The sequence below is a fragment of the Hipposideros armiger genome, unplaced genomic scaffold, assembly GCF_001890085.2.
Source record: "Hipposideros armiger isolate ML-2016 unplaced genomic scaffold, ASM189008v1 scaffold_482, whole genome shotgun sequence".
NCBI lineage: Eukaryota > Metazoa > Chordata > Mammalia > Chiroptera > Hipposideridae > Hipposideros > Hipposideros armiger.
The window spans coordinates 812744-832052 of record NW_017731832.1 but is presented as its reverse complement, the minus strand read 5'-3'; the positions used below and the strand labels follow the sequence as shown (position 1 = coordinate 832052).

Here is a 19309-nt window from a genome sequence, read left to right as displayed (position 1 = left end):
GAGTCCTTGGTATTTCTTCAGGGGCAAGATGCCAGTCACAAAAAAACGGAACTAATTACATTGAGTGCTTTGCCTGCCCCCTGGGGAGGCGCGTGTAAGCAGTGTGCACGGAGGAGCTTGGTGTGGTGTGAGCGTGGAGATGGGGTCAGGGGCGTGTAGCGGTGGCTGATGTGTGTATGTGGAGCCCCTGTATTAAAATGGGAGTCCTCTTGGAGATGGGTCTATGACCATTTCCTCTCTACTCCTATCATGAAGGTATTATTGTCTCCCAGAGATAGATTGTCTGCCCAGGACTCTTCCTTTCTTCTTCCTTCTCCAACCAGAAGCCTATGTGGTATTTTCTTACAGCTCGAGGGAGAGAGTCCCAGTCCCCTCTTAGAAATGACAAATCCCTTACCTTGCCAACTGGATATTTGTACATTTACAACCTTGTACGGAGCCATAAATTGGCTTTGCTTCTACTGTTCCCTCTAAGGCTAAAGCTATTTTTCTCAGCTACTCTGATCGCTGGGGAATGAAATCATTTTCTGTCTGGGGTGGCAGCTCCCCTCAGGTTGGGGCCACATGGATTTCTAAGACATCAGTAGCCTGTCTCAGTAGCTTCTTTGGATTTTGCAGTGAATTAATCTATTTCTTGGCCCAAAATAAACCCAGATGGCAGAGATCAAAAGACCCCTTGGCGATGCCTTTTCTCAGATTGTCACATGCTTTCTGATCCCTCAGTTTCTCCATAAGCCCCAAACTTTATCACTGTGCTTCCTTCAGCCCATCCCACCCTGCCTCATGCCCCCTACGTGACTTGTTCGCCTGAATCCCCCAAATTTCATGCCAGTGTCTCCAAGGTTCCTTGATCTCTTGGTGTAATCATTTAGCACCTAAAATTCATTGATTCCAAGCCTCACATTTCTAACTATAGAACAAGAATTATAAATGACAGAGACGGGCACCTCCTCCTTACCGCTCCCCCTTAAAGAGAAAGTGCCTTGCCCCAGTCTCTTCGCTATTGTGATGTAGTCACCCAATTGGAAAGTTATTGATACCCTCACCTAAAAATGTAACAGAGGCAGATTAGTGCCGATAGGAATAGAAGGTGTAACCCTTGGCCTTGGAATCACAACCCTCAGCGGATTCACGTTCTCTTAAAAACTGATGTTGGTATGTGAGCAGGCAGGCTGCCGCCATGCTCAGACTGCATATGCTCCGCTCCCGCATGCAGAGACGTTATCTCAGAGATACGACCCAGCCAGTATACAATCCTCAGACCACATCCAGGCAGTTAAACGTTCACACAATCCAGGGAAAGAATGAACACAATGCTGGCATTCGTCTGGGCTCACGTGGGATAAGGGTGTGCTGAAAAGTCTCTGTCGTTAAGGAAAGCTTTATGGAAAGAAGTGAACTTCCTTCCAAGCCGGAAGCGCCTAGAACACCAACTAGTGTGCAGTGAGGGAGGGAGGGCAACCCTGGAGGGAGATGGAGGTTCAAAACAGTCTCTGCTCAAGGATGGAATGAATTTCAAGTCAGCCCTGGTGAGGTAGCCGGTTTTCTCCTGCCCTGTACCGAGTGGGGTCACAATCACTAAGGCCCAGTTTTCCTCTTCCCAGGTGCCGCCCCCTACCTGAAGACCAAGTTTATCTGTGTGACACCGTAAGTGGCTTCCCTTCCCAATTTTGCCTTCATTTCTAATGTCCTCAGTTACCCCTGGGAATGGGACACTGGGTGAGAGTTATCCTGCAAAGGGTTGGAAGGCCCTGGGCAATGTTTAGTACTCAAAGTGACCTTGTGTGTTTAAAAAGCTTGAGCTTTTACTTTTCTGTTGGAGACCAGAGTTTGATGGCTTGTGTGTGTGTGTTTTGTTCTTTTTTTTTTTTTTTTCCTCCATTGTGTCTTGTCAACCCGGCCCTTTCCCCACCCACTGCTCCCCATTTCCTACAGAACGACCTGCAGCAATACCATTGACCTGCCGATGTCCCCCCGCACTTTAGATTCATTGATGCAGTTTGGAAATAATGGTGAAGGTGCTGAACCCTCAGCAGGAGGGCAGTTTGGTGAGTATTCGGTTGGCAGACTTTGTCCCTGTGAGGGGAATCGGGCCTCCTTCTGTGATGTCCCGTGTGCAGAGCCAAGGGCTGGTACATATGGATTGTAGGAGGAGGGTCTAGAGCAGAACTCTCCAGTAGAAAGGGGATACACACCACGTGTGTGAGCGTACATTTTCCAGTAGCCACATTAAAAGCAGTAAAAAGAAACAGGTGAGGTTCATTTCAGGAATATATTTCATTTAACCCAATAAATCCAAATAGTATCATTTCAACATGTATGAGAAAAACAAATGAGGTATTTTTCATACTGAGTCTCTTGAAATCTAACCACAAGTGTTCAGTAGCCGCCTATGGCTGGCTCCAGGCTGCCACATTCAACAGGGCAGTCCTAGGTCTTCCATACACATGAAATAGTTAAGGTAGGAGGGGGACTGAGCCCTTCCTGAGGATAAGACCCTGTAGGGAGGAGAGTAAACCTGGGTGATCCAACCCTGTCTTGGCCGTGAGGGGCAGGGGACCGGATGGCGGCGGGGGCTAGGAGTGTGTGCCCTGCCAGTCCAAGTGCTCAGGCGACTGAACCAGCTCTCCCTGTCTGTCCTCCAGAGTCCCTCACATTCGACATGGAGCTGACCTCGGAGTGTGCTACCTCCCCCATGTGAGGCGCCGAGGACCGACGCTGCGGAGAGAGATGACAGAGGCACCTCCTTTGCTCCACCACCCCTAAGCAGCCAAACCCCAGAGCATCTGAACTCCTAACTTTGTGGTTCCAGATTTTTTTTAAATCTCCTACTTCTGTTATCTATCTATGAGCAATCTGGGCACTTTTTAAAATAGAGAAATGAATGAATGTGGGTGATAATGCTTTTATCTAAATGCAAATAAGAGCGTGTTCTCTGAGACTGTGATCAGGGGATGGGGAAGGGATGGCAAGAGGGAGGGAAAGGCAGGGTCTTGTCTTTTCTCGCTCCCTGCCCTCCTTTCTCAGCAGCTTGCTGTTGTTGTAAGACAAGTGCCTCCTGGTGCCAGTGGCATCCCTCTGCCCATTTCTGTAAGCTAACGTCACAGGCTGCCTCTAGCTACATACGTGTATCCCTGGCATTGCACTTTTAACCTTGCTAACGTCCAAATAGAAGATAGGACTTTCAAAGCCCCTAGGTTTCTTTTGAAATTTAAAAGAAAAAAAAAATTAAAGGGCAAAAAAACACTGTATCAGCATAGCCTTTTTTTTTGTATTTAAGAAAACTCAGTCAATAGCCTCTTTGGTGCTTTAGGCATTCAGCTTTCGTCAGGCTGATACTTTATATAAACCCTGAAATGGGCTTCAGATCCAACCCTTAAAAGACATCTGATGCTGTGGCTTGGCCTTTGGTTTTGAAATGGGAAGGTTGAAGGAGAAACTAAACATTCTAGCCTTTTTTTTATAAACAGAGTTTTTATTTTCCCCGGTAGGTGTTGGCCTATTAGTAGGTGAGGCTGGGCAGAGGCACGCTTATACCCTGTCCTCCCTTTCCCCCTGGACTTGCGCTCTTGTTTCAGAGCCCAGGTGTTACTGTGGGTGCCTTATAAGGGATGGGATGGTTCTCCTGCCTTCCCCCAGTCCACCTGACCTCCCCCTGTGGCGTGGCTCCTTCCAGTGTCCAAAGGTCCCTTGTCCTGTTTGCTTTCGGAGCCCTGGTCTCAGGACCTCCTGGAATCAGAGGGAGACAGTTACAGGCTGAACATGACTCAGATTATGGGGCCCCCGCCAAGGGTCTGATTGAGCTCAGGGAATGTGGTGGTTCTTATCCCAGTTTCTCGGTGACTTCCCACAGCACCTGTAATCATTTCTTCACTTGGTGAACTCAGGGGCAAAGGCTTATTGATAAACTCAGTCTGTCCCTCATGTGAGGGAGTGTGCGCCCAGCCTCCCCCCAGCACTGGTGACTGTCTCCTGCCCGTTGGGGCCCCACAGATGAGGCAGAACAGGTTGAATTAACAGTGTACTTCGAAACACTTAGGAGCATGAGAGGTGATCTGATGTTGGGGCCTCCTCTGGTTCAGAGGCCTGGCTATCATGGGTGCTCCCAAACCACCTCGTCTCCGTGGATCAGAGTTTCTGTGGAATGAGTTTGTTATACCCAAATGAGCCAGTTTCTGAATTAGGGGATGAGGACCTTCTCTCCAAGACATAAGGCCATCCCTTGGCCATCCCTGTGCCCTGTCCTCCTGCCTAGAATCGGGGACAGGTAGTACAGGCTCCCTTCTCCAGCGACAATCTTTCGTTCATGATAAGCTTGACTCATAAACTGAGAGAAGATTTAGTTTGAGGGACCCAGGGCAAGGATCCGGAGCAGATGGATATTGCAACGTTCGGGGCTTTGAGGTAGCGCGTGTATCTGGGTTTAACTCTGATTGCCCCAAGAGGAGCTGAGACATGGTCCGGTTGCTCCCTTCAAGAACCGAGTCCTCCAGGACCGGCCCGCTTTCTCCCCACTGCCTGCCCCTGCTCAACCCCAGCCCAGCCGAGGGCTTTCCATCCATCATTAACCTACTTTTACAGTGGTTTGTAAGCTGCTGTCCTGGCCACTGCATCAAATTCCAATGTATACTTCATAGTGTAAAAATTTATATTATTGTGGGTTCCTTTTTTTTTTTTTTTTTGTATATTGCTGTATCTACTTAACTTCCAAAAATAAAAGTTATATAGGACCCATCTGATAGCGTGGCAGCTGTGTCTCTGGCCGGTGGAAGTTCCCCGTTCCCTGCTTCAGGTCTGAGGGGTCCTTACACACAGGCCCAGCCTGTCTGGAGAGGAGGTGGTGGCGCCCCGCTCATGTCCGCGTTGACACTGGCCCACTTCTGGGGCACTGAGCACCCCCCATATTATGTAGCCACCAGCCTCCAGGTCAGGGGACACTAGAGGAGCCAGGGGTCGTACTCCTCAGGCACAAAGGTGTCAGAGTGAAGGCCGCCCCTCTCCCTCTCCCTTCCTCTTCCTCCCTCCCTCCTCCTTCCAGGGGCCTTTGCAAGCTGGGCCTCCTGTCTGGGGTCAGATAAGCTACCTAAGGGGGTTGGGATGTTGATACTCCCACCCCACCCCCAAGGCCTCCCCTTCCACAGTTGTTCCATTATCACCTTGGTGGGGACCAACTAAACACCTAACTGGCCGCTGCTCCGAGCCGGCAGTCAGTGGTGATAATTCACAGACATCAGCTCCCACTCAGCTGTCTCCCACCTCCCCCCCCTTGTGCGGAGTACCACAGAGCCGAGTGCAGCGGGGTGTGAGATATGAGCCGCCTTCCCCTGCAGAGATGGAAGAGAGATTAGTGTGCTCAGGCGGCTGGCTGCCGCTTCCCTCCCCACCCACCCCCGCCACCCCAACTCTGGGCCCCTGCACCTCCTGGGCTGGGGCGGGCTGCGAGCCCCTCTCTTCCCTCGCTTTGAGCTCTGAAGAAACTTCGTCAGCAGGTCCTTGTTCTTCCATCCCCCACGGGCCCTTGGACTTGGCACCTAGCACCTAGGTATCAGGGGGGCGTCCAAATGGGGAGCCAGTCCTGCTCTCAGCCCAGCGTCTCCCCTAGTCTCAGGCCGAACTTTTGAAAACACAGTGGCAGTGGGATGGTGCCACCTGCTGGTCTCTGGGAAGAGGCCAGGGGAAGAGGGACTGTTGGGCTCTCCTATGACCCTGGCCCTGGGAGGGTTGAGTCATCTTGGCTCTGACCCTGAGCTGCCAGCTTCAAGATCGCGTATAGCGGCAGCTGATAAGAAGAGGCCAGACCACATTTCTTCCCATTCCTCGTGACCCCTTCCCTCCACTAATTCCTGCCCATCTTTTCCCAAGACCTCGAGTCTTAGCTCTTCAGTCTTCTGAGAAGTTCTGTCAGTGTTTGGGGCAGGGGTGGGGGAGGGGGGATCAGCACCCTTAAAACCATAGAAAAGGGAGCAGAATTGTAGCTTCAGGCTACACATTACAGCATCAGCCAGCAGGAGGGAAGGAACAAAACGCCTCCAGCTCCAGTGATCCCTGTTACCCAACCAGGAGTCACACCAGCAGTTTTATGGAAAAAAAAAAAAAAAAAGAAAAAAGAAAAATACATATTTTATTCAAAAACACTGTTTTCACAAATGTATGGCCTATGTACAAAGTACAAAAGACTCCCTCTTCTCATCCCCACCTGCCTTCAGAGAGGTTTGAACCTGGGGCTCCCAATCTCCCCACCGGCAGCTGCCCCTGGCTGAGTGCCAGGTAGCCTCTGAGGACGAAGTGAGTGAGGTTGGAAGCCAAGCCTTCTCACACCACAGCCAGTTGTGCAACTGTAATCAGGCCTCTTCCAGGTTCCCCCCTCCCAACAGCACGGAAGCAGAGATCAGCTTTCACCCCTCACTCCAGATTCCACAGGCAGGCAGCAAGCAGCTGACTTTCTGCTGTCGCTCGCTGCAGGTTTCCCCCCGCCCCCCAGGATTGGAGGGGGTCAACCCTGCAAGTCCTGGGTTCCCTGTTCACCCACCATGTCCTAGACCCATTTTCCCTTCTCCTACCTTTCCTATAAGCAAGAGAGGCAAGGAGAGAAGCCTGGGGCCGGATGGAGGGGAGGGGATACTGGGTGGGAAAAGATAGCAAGGGCATAGGCAATGGCATCACACTCCTGGCTGGAGGCCAAGAGGTCAAGAAATGACACACTCAGAGCAGCTTTGACAGGCCCAACTCAAATGACCCATTTCTGCTGTTAGGGACATGGCCACGGCCTAGATAAGCTGTCAGTTCACAAGAAGTCTGGAGTCCATATTCACTAGATAAAGTATAAAATATTACTCAGAATTGAACCCCAACCTCCCTCTTGAGGGAAGAATCAATAGACCAACACATGTGTACAGGAGCAGATGCACACACACACACACACACACACACACACACACACACACACACACACACGGGAGGCAAAGCCTCCTCTTAAATGGCTGCTGAGCAGACCAAGACCCGGTATATGGATTAGGTTTGCCTTCACCGAGTACCTGACATGACGGAAGCAGCTCAGTCTCGTCTACAACAGAGACAGGCCAGGGGACTCTTGGAACACCTTGATCTGAAGAAAAAGGCGGCTGCTGCAGCCCCAGCCACATGATGCAGGACTGCAAAGGCAAAGCAGGCACACCTCCTACACAAATACACACACGTATGCATGGGTACACGTATGCACGGGTACACGTGCTTCCTGCAAAGGCATCAATATGCACAGCAATAGTAAAATCACAATTAATATGAACCCTTCACATCGAGTATTGTTGCAAAAGACAAGTGTGGGATTCAAACATTCAGGAGAGCGAGCCTCTGGCAGAGGTGAAAAGATTGGCAGGTGGGGACAGGCGGGGGTCCAGACTGTCCATGGGGCGGCGTAGGAGTTCCTCCACGTGCCGGGCTACATCCATGGTCTCATCCAGGTCGAATTCTCCATCTTGGTCGAGGACAGGGTCAGGACTGGTAGAAAGAGGGGGATGTCAGAGGGAGCTGGCCTGCCTCACAGCCCCAGGTTCCCGGGGACAGCTCCTGGCCGCCTCCCCATTCATGCCAGTCTCATGGGGAACAGGACCAGCTCTGGCAAGACCCACACCCCCCAAGTTGGATCAGTCAGTCCCTGGCTTTTTGGGAGGCACCCCAGTCTCATCTCTTGCTACCTCACTGAGTGATCAGAAGGAATTCATTTTCCTCTCCCTGACTTCATCTGTAAAACGACATGGTTGGGCCAGTGAGCTCCGCCCACCTGCAACACTATTCTATTACATCCTAGGCTCCATTCACTGAACACCTACACGATCTGCAGGCCTTGTAACCAGTTACGCCAATCCTCCCAGCCACCTGTAAGGTAGGCATTTACTCCACCTTACAGAGGAGGAAATGAGGCTTGGCCATGTTTGGAAACACTCAGGGCCACCTGGCTGGCGGGTGGAGTCAGGATTGGAATTCTGATCTTTGTGACCCCCTCAAACCTGTGGTCATTCCATTATAGCTTGTGCCTCCCAGGCACCCAGGCACCCAGCCCAGGCCAATCACAGCTCAGAAGAGAATTAATTCTCTACCCTGGGCACTCCAGAGAGGAGCAATTGATATACCCTGCTCCCACCTGACTCCTACGAATGACCACCCCACCCACAGCTGCCCTGTGTGAACCCGTACTTTCTCATTTGTTCCTGACCCCAGTCCCACGAGGCAGGTATTCTTGCCTCCATCTTACACATGAGAAAACAGAGTATCAGCAAGGCTCAATAATTTTCCTAAGGTCACACGGCTCATCAGCATCAGAGCAAGGACCCTGCTATGTGTAGCTTTAAAATTCTCTGTGCTTTTTATTGCTTGATCTCACCCTCCCTGCACCTTGGCACATGCCAGAGCCCAGCCCGGGCTGGGCGGTCTCAGACCTAGAGACCGTTGCCTATTAGCCCTCCAAGGTCCAGCCGGAGGCCAAGCGCCCAGTTCCTCCCCACGGAGCCCCATGAGAACACAACCTACTTCTGTGGGTACATGTTATAAGGAGCCTGGGGACACACGACTGGGGAGGGGGCCTGGTCCATGTAGGTGGCGCTGCTCCCGGCAGAGTCTGCAGATGTCACAAACCTGTGAGAGGAAGCAGAGCAGAGCCTCAGAGGCCTGGGGCAGGGGCTGACTTGGGGAGGGGCTCAGGGGACTTGTCTTTTTTAGGTGTAGAAGGATCAAGTGCCCACTGGGCCTGGGTCTCCAGCTGCAGGAATTGAGCTTCAGGAGTGGAGCTCTGGGCACTGGCCCCATGGTGACCAAACCCAGGTCCTTCCCTAGGGCTGAGCCAGGTTTCAAGGGAAAGGAATGCTGGGCCCTTGAACAGGAGAGGGGTGGTAGTGAAGGGTGAAGATAGTCAGGGGTGGGGGACAGAGGCAGCAGGACACTAGAGCTGGCCCTTGGACACTTACTCAGGGACCACTTGCTTGATCTGTGGCTTCACATATCCATCCACCGCTTTAGCTGTGAAGGGGGGAACGGTGATGAGAACCAAAGTCTCTGGGGACTCGTCAGGGAGTGGAAGCCCACCCCATGCAGTCTGCCTCCTACTCACATCACGGGGAGCTCAGCAGGGATGAGATTTCCCACGGACCCCCAGTGAACACCTGCTGACAGGTCCAGCCTGAGGGCCACCCAGGCCCTGGCTTCAATCTCATCCCTTCTTCCGTTTCCTTTTCTGGTCCTTTGCTTTCTCTCTCCCCACCCCCACCCCAGCCAAGGAAATACAATCGACACCAAGGAACAAACCCAACCAATGGATTGGGGACAGGTTGAAGAGGAAAAACCTGTCCACTTTGCTTCCTACTCTCAACCTGGGAGCCAGATTGAGGGCGGGGAGCGGTGAGAGCAGTGGATGGAGACAGGAGTAGTTCATTATCTGTGGGTTTGAATTATCCAGGCTCCTCCCCCAGCACTGTAGCCTCTTCCTCCAAGGGCACAAAAGTGAGAGTCCACTCAACTTTTCATTTTACAGAGAAGAAAGCAGACTCAGAGATTTCACTTTCCCTCTCCTCAGTTATAAGCCCTGAAATCCTCTCCACATGCTTTGCACCATCCCATGGACCAAAACCCACAGGGGAAAGAAATAGCCCCGGAGCCCTTAGTGGGGAGTTGCCGCTGCCTAGCCCGAGAGCGTGTCCTTGGGCTCAGGAGAGCCCGGGAGGATCAGGGCAGGACGCACCAAGCACCGGAGTGTAGTACTTGGAGAAAACCTCATCCTTGGGCCGGTCAGGAAACACGTAGATGAGATAGCTCAGGTCCCCCAGCCGGTCGGCCAGGGACCGGATGGAGAAATCCCGCGTGGTGAACGGCTTCAGGTTCCACAGGTTGCGGTCAGCTGTGAAAAGGACAAGCTCATTCCCACAGCCCACCGCCGTCAGGAGAAGGATCAGGTTGTGGGGTTTTAGGGCAGGCTCGTGGAGACATCCAGGCTTTTATTAGCCTGCACTGCAACCCTACCCCTGGAGTGCTCCCTGGCATAGGATAAGGAAACGGCCACGGGAACATTCTACGGGGCAAACCAGGCGCGTAGATACCCAATAAGGCTGGGTCAGGGCAGAGAAGAGAGAGCATGAAACTGCTGGAGGACTCGCCCAGCAGTTCTGAAGTCTAGGGGGCCCGTGAATGTAGGTTCTCGGAAATGGAGAACGATAGAAAAGGGAAGGAGTTTCTGAGCACACTCCTTCAATACTCCGCGCAGTCCCACCAGGTGCCCTCTCAGGATGCAGTACTGATGCAGGATGGGCAGCGAGGAAATCGGAGGCCGTGCTGTTGGGACTGGAGTGTGGACAACACAGGGCACTCACGGGAGTCAAACTTCCAGGCGATCGTGATGCCCCCAATTTCTGAGTCGCTAAAGCGCAGTAAGAAGGTCCCGTCGGGCTTGTTGATGAGCAGGTCATGGGCCTGCTGCTTATTCACAAAACCGAGGATGGCCCTGGGTGCACAGAGCACGCAGTGTCACCGCTGGGCCCTGAGCCCACGCCCTCCCGACCCCCTTGCCCACTGTTCCTCACCCATCATTCCAGTGGGGCTTGTGATGCTTCTTCAGCACCTCCATGACCCCATCGAACCACTGCCAGAAGGTGTAGTTCCAGCCCGGCAAGTTCTCCTGAGGACCCCCGCCCCCGGAAATCCCGAGTCAGGGCTTGTGCCCCTGTTGTCACAGGTTGCCCGGGGAAGAGTCAGTGCCCTCGGGTCCTTACCCAAACCCTCTCCTCACTCCTCACCCTACTTGTCCCACACTCTGGCAGTCCATAAACTGACATAGCCGCCAACCCCTATCCTAGGAAACCAGAGACAAGTCGCCTCTGGCCCCTTAGACACGGATCCAAGACAATCCCATAGGGTGGGGGTAGGAGTTATAAAAAGTTTTCCAAGCTGGACGAGACCTCCACATTCATTCCTGCCCAACCCCTTCATCGCACAGATGGGGAAACGTGGCCCAAGACAGGCAGGGGCCTGGGAAATCAGTTAACAGGACTAGGACTAGAACCCAAGGAGCCTGACTCTCAGCTCGGATTCCTTCCGATGGTCCTGCTTTGGCTCGCACAGCTTCCTGCATTCCTTGGGGTACTAGCCCCCTCCCCCTCTCTCCTGCTTGTAAGAGAGGGTGGGGCGCTGACCTTAGGCAGTAACCTGTCTCTGGTGGGGAGGGGTGGCAGGACACAGGTGGTGCCAGGCAGGCAGCTGGCGGCGGGTCCCTCACTCACCCTGTTGAACTGGGACCAGGACACGGACATGCTGTTGTAGTCCTCGAGATGGCTGCTGCTGCTGTTGAACAGTTTCTGCGCCAGGAACACCAGGTTCTCCTTGGTCAGGCCCCGGTTGCTCTGCACTTCGGCCTTGAATTTCATATTGAGCGCCTCACACAGCTGCGGCCACAGCACTTTGTCAGGCACGGCAAACGGCACCCTGCCCTGAGAGGGGGAGAAGCCAGAGCCTCGTGAGAAGACAGTTATGTGATTTATTCCCTCAACCTGCAAAATGAAAACACTGATGGCTGGACGTGGTTACAAACGTTTGACTCACCGAGCCTGAGAATCGATTCTTTCACGGGGTGTGCAGTTCTGGGAAACTCAGAAGGTTCATTTTACCTTCTTCACCCACAACTTACAGGGTAACCTCACGCTATGCTGTTCTGTAAATGAGCTGCCAAACGTATGATCCAATGCTACCTTCTCACAGCCACGAAAACAAAACACAACCAAGGCCTGGCTCTCACATTGTAAATCAATGGGAAGAAAAATCTAAAAAACTGGTTCTCTAGGGGAGCAGGGGAGGGAGAGAGAGATGGAGGGAGAAGGAGGGAGAGGGAGAGAGGAGAGTGAGAGAGAGAGGGAGAGGGAAAGAGGGAGACTGAGAATATATGCTCCTACATGTGTGCACACAAGTGTAACCCTTGCCCTTGACACCAAGAACTCTGGCTCAAAGTGAAACAGCTTAAGGAAGAATGTAACTGCGAGATGAACAACTTTAGTAAGAAACAGGTTAAAATATGAATTTTTAATAAACTGCTTTTCATCCCATTCAGCCATAGTACTTCATTTTAATTGTTATAAATTTTTTTTTTGAATAGGCAATTCCTTCTCATGCTATAAAATGGAAAAGCACAGGAGGTTACAGAGCGAAGTCACTTTCCTATCCCTGTCTTCTAGCAACCCAGTTCCTCTCCCCAAAGGCATGCAATTTAGTTTCTTGCATATACCTCCAAAGATACTCTATGCAGGCCAGCAAATATATATATTTTTTTCCTTTAAAAATTATAAATGGAAGCATAAAATCCACATGTTCTGCATGACGCTTTTTTCACTTACTACTGTATCTGGGAGACTTCATTCACATCAGCACATAAAGAAATTCTTCACTGTCTTTTGTGGCTGCTAAATGTTCTCCAGCATGGAGAAGCAGTAATATTTAACCAGACCTCCACAGATGGACATCTGTGTATCAGCCTTCAATCTTTAGCTATTACAAACAGTGCTGCAATGTACTTACATCATTTGACAAATATGCAAATATATCTGTAAATTCCCACGTGCATTTATTTTAAAACAGCTTAAGATGCACATTACTTGTTAACATACTAAAAATGTTAAACATGCTTATTTACTTAGATGAGATACTTTAGTAAAGGCATGTTGTAGGAGATGCCAGAGTTACCTGGGGAGTGAGATCTGTGGACAGGCAGCGAAGGAAATGAGAGAAGATGCGGCAACACTGCCCGGGGAGCTTATTAGGGGACATGATGTAGGCAGATAGTTTTTAAAATGGGCCTAAAACTCAGGGTTTGCATTACCCAACAGGGAGCACGAGCATGGTAGAATTTCTGATAAAAATCTCACCTTTGCAGCAAAAATATTGTTCTCTAAAGAAAACTATTGAGAAGGTAAGACTCTTCACATTAGGGTCACATTAGAGAACAACGTGCTTTTTAAAAAAAAAAAAGTTTTATTGGGAAACAGTCATGGTCATTGGTACACATTGCTTTCATGCTACAGTGGCATAGTTGACTCTTTTAGGGAGGGCGCAGCTCACAGTGGCCCATGCGGGGATCAAACTGGCAACCTTGGTGTTATCAGCACCACGCTCGAACCAGCTGAGGTAACGGGTCACCCCGAGAACAACATACTTTTATGGCCCAAATAACAACTACAACCCTTTAATCATGCCTTTATGGATTAGTCTCTACAGGAAATTTGCAACACACAGAACTTTGCCTGCTGCAATGTTTTAAAAATGCTCATCAAGCAACACACTAGTGGTGTTAAGATTATATTTGCATAAATCCACAAAATCATACTTGTCCCTTTAGACAAAGCATCTCATTCTTCATGAGAGACCTGGGATGAACTACAGAATCTAAAATTTTGAAAAGACATTAAATGTCGCCTTCGTTTATTGGAAGGAAGATGACATGACGCAACTTCTCAGCTAAAGTAACCTCCGGGGAGGTCTAACCTCTAGAAGGAACCTGGGAGTCCCAAGTTCCATTTATGGCCTCACCCAATGATTCAAAATAATATTTACTGAGGATTGACTATGTGACAAGAATTTTGTATGTTATCTAATTTACTCTTCCTAACAACACAAAGAAACATTATGATCCCCGTGTGGCAGACACTTAGGGGAAACTTAAGCTCAGAGAGGTAAAGTGAATTTCCCACGGTCACATTGTGAGGAAATGGTAGAGCTTGAATCGAAAGCTTGGCCTGACTTCAAGCCCATGCTCTTTCCATTTTCCGCATTCGCTCTATTCTGTCTCCCAGCAAGGAAAACAGCATTTTTCCTGTGCTCTTTTGGGAGATAACACATGAAAGAGATTCATGACACCAGCATCAAGATCCTGAGACCTGCAGGCCCAAGGAATCCACTCACAGGCTCTGCAAAAGCGTTGTCCCAGAGAACAGTAGCCGTAGCATTGTTGTCCTGGCTGCCATGGACAATCACCACCACCGGGAGAGACAGGGTCTGAAAAGACACAGGAGGAGGGCTGAGCACCCACAGGCCACACCCACAAGCCCCACCTTCTTCTCCTTCTTTTTCTTCTATCACAACACTTTCATCTCTCCTCAAGTTTCAGTAAATGTCACCCTTGGATACAGAATGTGAATGGCTCCGGGAATTATACGTCTTTTCCACATTGGCACAATTACAGAAATTTTAGATAAATTAAGAGACTTTACCAAATATTCCTTAAGGGCGCAGTAAATTCTCAAAGTTACATGGAGAACAAGACAGCAAAAAGAGAGTTTGGAGACATATCTGGGTGTGAGAGCAGAAAGCAAGTAACAAATGTCTAAAACTTACTACAACTATTACTCAGGTTCTCCTGATTCATTTTCTACCTACATCTCCAGCTATTTCAGTTTGTTCCTTCGTAAGAGAATCTAAGAGATGCAGTTCTAAGGGTGAGGTCTCTCACTTTCTGTTCATCAATAACCAAAAAGAAGATACTATGAGATCAAAACAATTCTTCGGTGATATAAAGTACACACACTCACACACTCACGCACACAACCGAGGAAGGGCTTTACCTTGACTTGAAAAACCAGCTCATTTCCACCAACACTGAACTGTGATTCAAACAGGATTGTAAATTTTTCTTCTGTCACCGACTCTGCTCCACGACGGTCAGACCTCTTAATTCGTTTCAGGGACTGCGAAGGAGAAAATTAGGACCCAACGCTCTCAAACAACTGGGGAAAACCCATTCTTCCTCTTCCCCACTCCTCACCATGTTTCTGAAGTGGGCGCTGAGGGTGCCAGTGGCTTGGTGATACTCCATCACACAGCAGTTGTTCAAGATCTCTCCGCTGTAATCACTGCAAATGAGAGACGCAACTCTAAATCCATACAGGGTCTCAGCTCACATGGGGTAGGAATATACTTGGGTGGGAGGAAACACAGAAGGCTGTTAAAAATGTATGTCATTTAGAGGAAATGTTAGCGCCATAAAACACACAAGAAATAAATATACATAAAAGACAAAAGTTTCTTGAATGTAAATGAAACCAAATTGTGTTGTCTTCACAGAAGAATGCCTTGTATTCTTTCTCTGAGAGCCAGAAAAGGCCAGAAGGGCTAACAGGGCTCCGGCATAGGAACAGCTGAGCCCAGAGAGCTCTGAGGTGGGTCAATTCTACCCAGCGAGGACTGGAGAAAAGAGGCAGGCATGAGGGTGGGCTCGCGTACTTGCGTGTGTTCTCATTCTTGAGCAGAGACTTGGCCTGCTGCTCACTGATGATGGTGGCCTTCACCTGAGGGGGGTTCATGTGCACGTTCAGCTTCCCACCCACCAGCAGGCGCACGGTGGCTGCAAACTTGGTCTGCGTCTTCAGGACCTGAGGGGGCTGCTTCTCAATGATGAATGTGCTGCGGGGACACAAGTGACCAGATGCTGCCTCAGGGCACAGGGCTCTGGTCCCTCTGTGAGGGGAGGCTGCCTCCCATGGGGCTCAAGGGCAAAGGAAGAGCATCTGGCAGGGAGCCTGTTCCAGGGAGACCACTGAGAGTCAGGTGAATGGCAGGAGGGGAAGACAGTGAAATGAACTCAGCAGCTGGCACGGGCTGCAGGGGACAAGGGCAGCCCATGTGGAGTCCACAAGAGAAACAGGGCAAGGTCAACACCAGGCAGCCATAGCAGCTGGGGACAGGGGGGATGGCGGGAGGGAGTGAGGCAGAGAGAAACAAGGTTCAAGCGGAAGCACACCCCGCCTCCCCCATGACAACCACATGGGGGAATGGGCGTGGCCAAGAGGCAGCAATCACCTGGTCACCAAGGCTGAGATGATGTCTGTGATGGTGGCGTTGACCTCAGCCAGCATCTCCTCCACTGGGCCGTGGATGGGCAGCTGCTGGCAGAGGTGCTCAGCTCTGCGGATCTGCTGCCGGTTCTGCCAGATGATCTCGGCCAGCTTCTCACACCTGCGCACGAGCCCCAAGACCAACAGGAAGGACAATGGCTTCACTCCATCCTCGAGACCAGAGCTGGGGAGGCTCCCAGTCTCGGGTGAGCCCCCCGAGACCCAGCTCCACCCTCACCCAGGAAGCCCTCGTCAAGAAGGCTTTACTCCTTAGCCACGACTCCTGTCCCCAGAGCACAGCAGAGCTGCCCTGCCCTCCAGAAACTCAAAGCATCACACAGGAGGGGCGACCCTGATTCAGACCCGACCAGCCCGAGCATCCCTCTGCACCCCCACGCCCTGCGCCCCAACACAGTGACTCCCTTCCCGGGGACAGGAGGCATGACTGGGGGCCTCAAAGTCTGTCTCAGGAACCAGAACCACTGGTAAAATAAGACCCATCACCAGACAGAGCGAGCGGGCTGCCCATGGACACGGACACACACACACACACACACACACACACACACACACACACACACACACACACACACACACACACGAGCGGAAGCAGCAGCTGGTAGCACCACCCTGAGCCCTGCCTGCCTCCTCCACACCCATTACCAGGACTGCAGCACGTCCAGGCTGCCCTCGGGGGGCCCTCCGTTCCCGGCCAGCTGCTGCCTCCGCTTCCACTGGATCAGTTCGTCATCCAGGATGATGGTCTGCTGCTTCCGCAGCAGCTGCAGGGTCTTCTGGTGCTTCTCAGCCAGCTCCTGAGGGCGGGGGGAGCAGGCCCTTCTGGGCTCCCGGACAACAGCTCTGCAGGCCCTCACTCAGGAGGCCGGGCCTCCCCTCCCCGTGACCTGCTCTGCCTCACAGGCCCCCACAGGAAAGAGGGGGATCTGCCCTCCTGCTCTCCTGGGTCCTGCTCTCTTCCTGGCTCTATCCCTCTCTTGGGCGCCTTGACAGCTCAGCTTGGGGTGTGGACCCCACGCCTGGGAGGAGAGGGACGCAGACCCCACTCACCACGCGGTACTGCTGCAGCGTCTGGGCCTCGCGCTGCAGCCAGGCCTCCAGGGACACCTGCTTCTGCTGGAGGGCCGTCTCCCGGCTCAGACGCTCCTGGGGGTTCAGCTGGGCCAGCTGGGTAAACTGGGCTAGAGAAGGGGACGGGACACCCAGGACCATCATCTCCCAGCCTCCAGCAGGAAACCCAGAGAAACTACACTCACCTGCTCTACAGCCAAGACCCTCAAGAGACATGCCTGACCAATGATAAGTCGGGGCGCTAGCAGCCAAGGGTGACGGAGAGGAGCAGGCTCCACTCCCTGGCCTCCCACCTCTGAGCTCCCCTCTAGGGAGTGGGAGATGGAAGCTTGGGGGTCCAGCTGAGGAGGATCCTGCCCCGTGGTCTCCCCTCCCACCCTGGCCCAAACTGCCCTGGCAGTTTACTAGATGCACGAACTCTGACAAATCACTTCGCTCTCCTGTGCCTCAGTTTCCCCATGTGTAAAGTGGGAGAATCCTGTTCCCTGCCTCAGTGGGTTGCTGTGAGGATTAAAAAGTAATGCTACAGAAAATGCTCCAGACCCTGCCTGGCACCTGTACGTTCTGGGTGAGAGTTAGTTCTTATTGGTTAATGGGTTACAGGGCAGGGTTAAAGGTTGACAGAGACCAGCGACTCTCAGCCCCCACCTCATAGGGCAAAGCCTCATCAGGGAAGGCCCTGTGCCATGGCTTTGCGCCACCTCCCAGAGCACAGCAGCCTCTCCTCGGGGAAGAAGTTGTTTCTCTAGGTGCTGGAAGGTGCCCAACATGTTTGTCCAGGTTGGGTCACCGTGAGCTCAGTCAACCAACAGGAAGAGGAAAGAGAAAGAGAAAACAGAGACACGTGTGTGTGTGTGTGTGTGTGTGTGTGTGTGTGTGTGTGTGTGTGTGTGTGTGTCCAGGGCCCACTGGGACACAAAAGCAGCAGGATTCTCTCAGGAAAGCAAGGGTGGAGGGAGGCAGTTTCTCTCCACACTGGCTGATAGGAATCCCATCAATGGCAGGAACAGGGAGTCAGTGAGGCCTCACCACCCTTTTTCCAAAAATCACTTATGAAGTACTTAAGACATAGGGAAGGTAGAAAGAACACCTGTGTATCCATCACCCAGCTTAAGAAATCACACATGTCCACAGTGAAAGCCACTCGTCTACCCTCCCCGGCTTGCAAACCCATCCCTCCCCTCAACGGGAACCACTGTGCTGAATGCTGGGATGATTACCTCCTGCCAATAGCCTTTTGGAACATCCCAGGGTCCTGACTTGGACTGAGTCAAGTTGATGTGAGTCAGCACGTGTTGGTCAAGTTCCTGGCAGGCCTGTGAAGGCCATGTCACACTGACCTAGGTCCTGCCCCATGGACACGCAAGCTGGGACACACCAAAGCAACTCTTGACAGCAAGGAAGAGCCCAGAACTAGAAGAGGCTTCAGAAATATGGCTCCAGTCTCACTGCAGGGCACTGAGCAGGAAGAGCACTGTCCAGCACGGAAACACAGCACAGTAGTCTGGACGGCCGCCTCAGGAATTCTGCCACCCACAGGGAGGTGGTGGTGACCCCAACACCTGGGCCCAGCCTCCCTGTGCAAGTGACCCACTTAGGTCTCTCCTGGCAATTTGCAGGAGCTTCCGGGAAGGGCGCCAAGAGACGTGAGGCAATTGTCTGCTCCACTGGAGGGAGCTGAGCCTTGCTTTGCACAAACAGATCAATAGTCTGTGTTTCTGATAGGTGAACTTGACAAATGAGACTAAACTGACATTGCATGATGGGTACGAACCCAAACCAGAATCCAAACCCAAACCCATAAACAGAAAACAGAAAACCCAAGAACAGGATCTTAAGTACTGTCAACCAGTCCAAGACCTTAGGTAGAATTGACAGCCTGAATCTCCTGTTTCCTAATCTAGGAATTGGGCCATCTTCTTTGGGGTCAGTCTGGGATGGAATCAGATGGGAGGAAGACATGCTAGAATCGGCTCATCAACATTTACTCAATACCTACTATGATTCAGACAATGTGCTGGCCTCAGGGTACAGAAAACATTGACTGGGCAGGGTTAGGAGGAAAGCTTAAACGGGTAAATTAAAACAGAATACTAAAAAAAAATTTAATAATAAAAAAAGGAGAAACAAAACAATAAAAACTGAAACAGGACAAACCCAAACATAAATACTAAAGTAGAGACCTCAGCTCAACTGCGTTAAATATTACATTATATATTAATGGACTAAACACCTTAAGTAAAAGCAGAGATTGTCAGAATAAATACCAAAGCAAGACAAATATATACTGTCTACATTTTAAATTAAAAAAAGCATGGATAGGGGGCCGGTCGAGTGGCGCGATGGTTAAGAACTGGCTTGGGAGG

General features: G+C 51.4%; 2 protein-coding genes across 6 annotated transcripts in view; one reads left to right on the top strand and one right to left on the bottom strand.

Moving 5' to 3' along the window:
* Positions 1 to 3251, top strand: part of STAT3 (signal transducer and activator of transcription 3) — a 53629-nt gene extending 50378 nt beyond the window's left edge. For 2 of the 4 annotated variants that reach the window (XM_019667061.1, XM_019667062.1), the window contains exons 22-24: positions 1605 to 1647; positions 1936 to 2048; positions 2646 to 3251. In XM_019667061.1, the coding sequence (XP_019522606.1) occupies positions 1605 to 1647; positions 1936 to 2048; positions 2646 to 2701 (212 nt within the window). In that variant the 3' untranslated portion in view covers positions 2702 to 3251. The remainder of the gene's footprint in view (positions 1 to 1604; positions 1648 to 1935; positions 2049 to 2645) is intronic. The other 2 variants (XM_019667064.1, XM_019667063.1) reach the window with 1 other exon arrangement.
* Positions 3252 to 6101: 2850 nt separating this feature from the next.
* Positions 6102 to 19309, bottom strand: part of STAT5A (signal transducer and activator of transcription 5A) — a 35309-nt gene continuing 22101 nt past the window's right edge. For both annotated transcript variants that reach the window (XM_019667059.1, XM_019667057.1), the window contains 7 exons: positions 11262 to 11468; positions 10566 to 10660; positions 10356 to 10486; positions 9731 to 9886; positions 8961 to 9012; positions 8527 to 8631; positions 6102 to 7497 (listed from right to left, as the gene is read on the bottom strand). In XM_019667059.1, coding sequence (XP_019522604.1) covers positions 7335 to 7497; positions 8527 to 8631; positions 8961 to 9012; positions 9731 to 9886; positions 10356 to 10486; positions 10566 to 10660; positions 11262 to 11468 — 909 coding nt within the window. In that variant the 3' untranslated portion in view covers positions 6102 to 7334. The remainder of the gene's footprint in view (positions 7498 to 8526; positions 8632 to 8960; positions 9013 to 9730; positions 9887 to 10355; positions 10487 to 10565; positions 10661 to 11261; positions 11469 to 19309) is intronic.